Below are 5,515 nucleotides of genomic sequence, written 5' to 3' on the forward strand. Positions count from 1 at the left end.
GGCACAAATTGAAAGGCTTCTGCCTTCGCTACTCAAAAACAGAGCTTTAAGAAGGGCTTTTGTAGGACGCCTTTTGACGAAGTTCTTTGAAAGTTGTTCTTAATTCATAAAAATCACACTTCTTTAAGGAATTTATTTAAGGTTCATATCAAATAGTTTTATTTAGACTTAAAATGCTTATTGAATCTTATTTGTAATGTTAAGTTATGCATATACAAAATGGCAAAAATTATCATGAAGTGCGTTGCAGGATATTCGGAAATTTGATAATGATGGTAAAGAAAACAGTCAAGACCACGTTAAGGCGCCGCTTTTTCCAAGTTACGTCAACGTCGTAGTTCTTTTGTGATTAAAAAAAATTCAGAACTTGAGCGTTTCATCATGATTCAATAATACAAGGTTAGATAATTATTGACAGCTGCGGTTTGACACTCCCTTACAAAAGGTTGCATTTACGAAGGACGGAGGAAGGGGAATAATGAAATCTCTTGTTGCGAAAATGGTAGTAGAAAAGTACGCAAAGTAGTCAAATTCCTTTTGTAAATTCTAATGTATTTGCAGGAAATCTGGCATTTTAAACGAAATGTTGAACGTAATATTGATATATCTACGTGAATTACGCAATTTATGTGCTATTTAGCTGTATAAAAACTGCAAAATGACTCAAAACTAAAATAAGACTACTATGAGATTAATGTAAACATCCAATTTAAAAACAGGTAATGTTTTCATCAGTTAAATATGCTTCATATGCATATACAAATAAACATATTGCACAAAAGCTTATACTTCTATTTCACACCAAAGGTACACTGTTTCCATGTAAATTTGCAAAGAAGCAACACGGTGCCACTGCTAAGGGAGCGGTGCGAGAGAGACAACTGTCAGTTTATCGAACCTTATATTATTGAATCATGCGTTTCATCATCAATCATACAGCTGTACGGATTTTGCCACAAAACTAAATTGCGTATAATATCAGAACCAAAGCAACTGTACTTATAGGGAATATATTGGCACCATATTCACTTGTATCTTCGTTTTTGATTTGGATGATAACTGTCCTGGTCGATGGGCTCAGGAATATGGCAGCCCTACTTTATAGAAACCCTTTTTGGTGGTTTCAGGCAAAAACTTCTAGCCTCTGGCGAGTTGGGAAAATCAACCTATATTGTTTTCTGCGAAATAAATTTTTTTTCTTACCTAAAATTTGGAGATTTTCAAGTAGTGGCTCTTTCGTATTTAGTGTGCGTGTTTTGCATAGAATTCTCCATACGATAAGAGTATGTACTACATAAATGAGAACTGCTTCTCCAGGGTTGTGTTCAGTGTTGCCACAATTTTTTTTATATTTTTTACCACAATCACCGGAAAAATTTACCAAATTCAACAAAAAATTACCAAACTTATTTTATGTGCAGAGCCCTAACCGCCAAAATAACGTACCAACATTTTTTCAAATTCTTCTTTTTGATGCAGAAATATTCCTAGAGCATCTAGATGCCTTTCTGCATCAAAAAGATTTTGAAAAATGTCGCTTATGTTATTTTGGCAGTTAGGGCTCGATATGTTTATACATAAATGTATATATCCGAAGATACCAAGCTTTTCAGGCAATCAGCGCCCCATTAGCCTAAAATTTTTACGAAAAATTGTTGAATTTTTTTTTAACATTGAACAAAGTTTGAAATTTGAATTAGCTTGAGTTCTGTTAAAGAAAGAACAGTATTTTTATAAAAAATAACCAAAAAAAATATATATATATCCAATGATCCGATCTAAACCAGATTAGTATGGGACCACCTCGGAGACACTACCATTCCGATGCAAAAATAATTATCGAAATCAGTTGACGTGGTCCAAAGTTATGCGGTAACATACATAAAAAAATAAAAATATCCTGACGAACTGATAGCCTCCTCATTTTTTGGAAGTCGGTTAACAAGTGACAAGAAAATATATCAACAATTCAACGCTTGAAGGAAAGCTTTCGACTCACATATAGACAAGGTGAAGTCCCCCGCTTAGCTTTTTGAACGAGAACATACGTATTTACGTTTAATTCTATTCATATATATGGTTGCCGGGTACACCGGAAAATTGATGGTAATTGAAAAGCCGACGAACTGACAGGGAAAGGTAGGACCATCCAAAACCTTCTAGGAAAGGACACGGTGGATATACTTAGCAATAGCCACTTTCAAGCAGTTTGTTAAAGAACACACCATTCTAGTAGCCAAGGAACGCTGGAACAACTTTCGTCTTGCGAAACTTTCACGATTACCTGGTATTTCTATAAAAGGAAACGCTTACGGTCCCCTTACTAATGTGGAATCAGAACCAATATTTACCTATTTGACATGTAAGACCGACTCAAAAAAATTACCAAATTGAAAAATAAATTACCAAATTACCAAACTTGATAAATAAAGAAAAAAATTACCAATTTTGGTTAAAAATTACCAAAGCGGCACCGCTGGTTGTGTTGACAAAAACATTTGTATTTTCATTTAAGTATAATTTAATTTTTTATATTTTGTATTTCCAATTATTTATAATTTATGTACAACTTACAGCTACAACTATGTAACTAAGAATACATGAATGATAGAATAAAATCACATAAAAATTGGACAAAAATTTGATCATGTACTCATATATTTAACATTCTAAGGCGGTCAATATGACCGATGCTCAATTGAAATTTATAACTTATATCATTTACCACTCATTTTATACATATTGATTTTATGTTTAATTAAAGCATTTCGTAAAAAAATATTAGACTAAAAAACTAACTTGAATCAGAAGCAGTATTAAATAATTCTAACGATAAATAAAAAAAAAAAATATGAAAAAGCCCATTGACGACGAGCCACAGTTAATGCAATATATAAATTAATGATAATGATTAACGCAGCTTAAAAACATATTGATGAGATGTACATCCTTTTCGTTGGTTTGGTTTCATTTGCAACTTCTTTTTCAGATTTGAAAATTTCGAGTTTATGGCAGTTTTCGGAATAGTTTTCATTTTGTTGAAGTGTTTGTTGCGGCAGGACTCGACTATCCAAGCATTTTCATTTCAAACCAACGACTGGAGCTTGCGTTGTGTTAGTTACATTTCTTATAATTCCAACTGGAACTGTTCTTGGTCTTCTATTTTCATTGATTGTGTCTTCTTTACTAAATCCACTGGTGGCGGTACGCATTTTCGGAATGGAGTGCGTGGCGTTCCACGTAGCAGGCAAGTAGGCAAATTTGAGGGCGGTGTTTGACTTAATGGTGAACCTCTCAGATTTTTCAGAAATGCGCGCTCGTAGATTAGCTTGGTGCCTGTAGTAAAAGATAAATTAAAAATTGTGTGTAAATAAATAGAAATTCTAAATAACGCAAATCAAAAAGGTTAACAATATTGAGGTGAATATAACAATAATGCGCGTCTTATAAGCGGCATACATGGTGCGTCTAACTCCCGAGTCGATTTGGGTGTTAGTGAAAATAAATATGTGTTCGTTATACCTATACTGTGGTTACACCGACATGGCTCTGAATGTCTCAATTGTGTGTAGTCGAAAAGCGAGTCAACACGTACACAGATAATGCGAGGGTCACACGCACTGTATATGGCGCCTATTACACCAACACGATAAACATTTGTAAATTTTTATGTAGTCACGACCATTTGTGTCATGGTGAAACATTTCCCTACAACAGAATTAGCCAACTTCGCCGATAAGAAGATAGAATATTCTGTTATCAGATAAAACCTATATTCTGTTATTTTCTAAAATAAATTACTGAATGTATGTATGGTCAGTAATCAGATGACAATTTGGACACAAATGACGCAATAAGTATTATTTTTTGAATCACTCAGCTCATGCGATATCTAAACAAAATCAAATGAATGAAGCGTTTAGCTAACTGCCACAATTTTGTTTTGTAGGGTTCCAAGTTTTTCTCATTTTCGTGTTTAAGTGAATTTCACAAACATATAAAATTTCCAAAAAATTTTTTTGAAATTTATTGATACTCGCGATTTCACTCTGGACTGTTTTCGAAAAATTTTTCAGCAGTAGATAACATTTTTATCGTTAAACGCTTTCTTTTTTTTCATAAGTGTTTTATTACATTATTATACTGAGTGTGCTGATTTGAATTTACTTTCTAAGCAGCTTGGAAAACTTACCACCAGGTGTCGTCGAGTAGAGTGTACCGCCAGGAGTTGATGAGTATACTTCCGGCATCAACATAGGGTCCGTGATAAGAATTTTCTTGGTTTTCGGCAGGGCATGGCTGAAAGCCTGGCGAGCAGTTGGTGATGCGGACATTTTTATTAAGTTTTGTTTTTTACTAAACTTAATATGTATGTATGTACTCGTATGTACGACAAATTAGCCTCGTGTTTGATTTTTAAATACGAAATTTCACTTAATACTCTGCTACGGAACACGCTTGGGTGAAAATCTATGGCTTTTGAGTAACCAAGTTGACTTCAAATGACTCTTTGCTCGTAAAATCGCAAATGAAGTTCCCGCACTTTTAAAAATCAATGAACTTTTCTCAAAATTGAAATTAAAAAAAAAGAAATCAACTTTCCAACTTCAAATTGGAACTGTTGCGCACTTTGCTATCACCAACGATTTTCTGCGTTAATTTACCGTTCAGAGTCAAACGAAAGTTTGAACTTGACTGTTGTGTTTGGGTTGGAGAGCGCTCGTATTTATATGAAAACGAGGGGAAACGTGACGTGATATATAGGAGCATAGTGAGCACACGTTCCTTTTGGTATTCATATGTAGTATGTATATTACCCTCTTCTAGGTTTGCGCTCGCTGACGTTGACGCTGATGCCGACGTCGCGGTTGTTTTTGTTTGTTCTAGCGTGTGCTGAAACGTTCTTACGAGTTGTAAAGTGTTGGTGTGTTTCTATTTGTGTTGTTGTTATTATTGTTATTGGTGGAAGTGATAAATAAAAAAATACTACGCACTGTGCAAGCGTTTAGAATTCGTCATTTGTTGATGTTCTTTCTTCTTCTTCTTAATGGCCTGAATTCATTTACCTTGCGGGTGACTTTCCTGTCTGCGTGAGTATGTTTTTGCCGCTTGTTTTTATTTGGTTAAACAATTTTTACGTATACACAAGCATACATACATATGTATTTACATATGTATGCGTTTGGAAGGCATTAATTGATATTGCTGAGTATTTGCTAAGAACTGCGTCTGAACTAAACTTGCTCTGACATCTGGTCTACCGGTATGTATATATGTATGTATAAACTTTCTGAAGGTCTTTATCACATAGATGAATGTATGTAATTTTTTTTATATTCAGCAAACAAATAGGTATCATTTGTTTAAAAAATACAAGCCAAAGATGTCTGAAAAGTATACAAATGAATACAACACCAAAATACATAATAGGCATCACCAAATTGAGCTAGTGGCCTGGCACTCTGGTAAAAGAGCGGATTAGCCCGACCGTTGACAGCAGTCAATGCTTGAGCTA

The 5,515-nt window shown here is 34.3% G+C and overlaps 1 protein-coding gene across 1 annotated transcript; it reads right to left on the reverse strand.

Annotated features, from left to right (window-relative positions):
• Positions 1–2,629: 2,629 nt before the first annotated feature.
• Positions 2,630–4,710, reverse strand: Thor (eukaryotic translation initiation factor 4E binding protein thor). The gene is made up of 2 exons (XM_017612467.1): positions 4,193–4,710; positions 2,630–3,336 (listed from the first exon to the last, which is right to left on the reverse strand). Exons 1-2 carry the CDS (start codon positions 4,332–4,334, stop codon positions 3,128–3,130), a joined length of 351 nt encoding a protein of 116 aa, XP_017467956.1. The 5' UTR covers positions 4,335–4,710; the 3' UTR covers positions 2,630–3,127.
• Positions 4,711–5,515: the final 805 nt, after the last annotated feature.

This window comes from Rhagoletis zephyria, unplaced genomic scaffold (assembly GCF_001687245.7).
Source record: "Rhagoletis zephyria isolate East Lansing unplaced genomic scaffold, Rhagoletis_zephyria_1.1 Rzeph_scaffold_00015, whole genome shotgun sequence".
Lineage (NCBI taxonomy): Eukaryota > Metazoa > Arthropoda > Insecta > Diptera > Tephritidae > Rhagoletis > Rhagoletis zephyria.

Coding starts and splice junctions, on each gene's coding strand:
- Thor (XM_017612467.1), bottom strand. CDS start 4,334: ATGTCCGCATCACCAACTGCTCGCCAGGCTTTCAGCCATGCCCTGCCG. Junction 3,337..4,192: donor CTACTCGACGACACCTGGTG/GTAAGTTTTCCA, acceptor CTTTTACTACAG/GCACCAAGCTAATCTACGAG.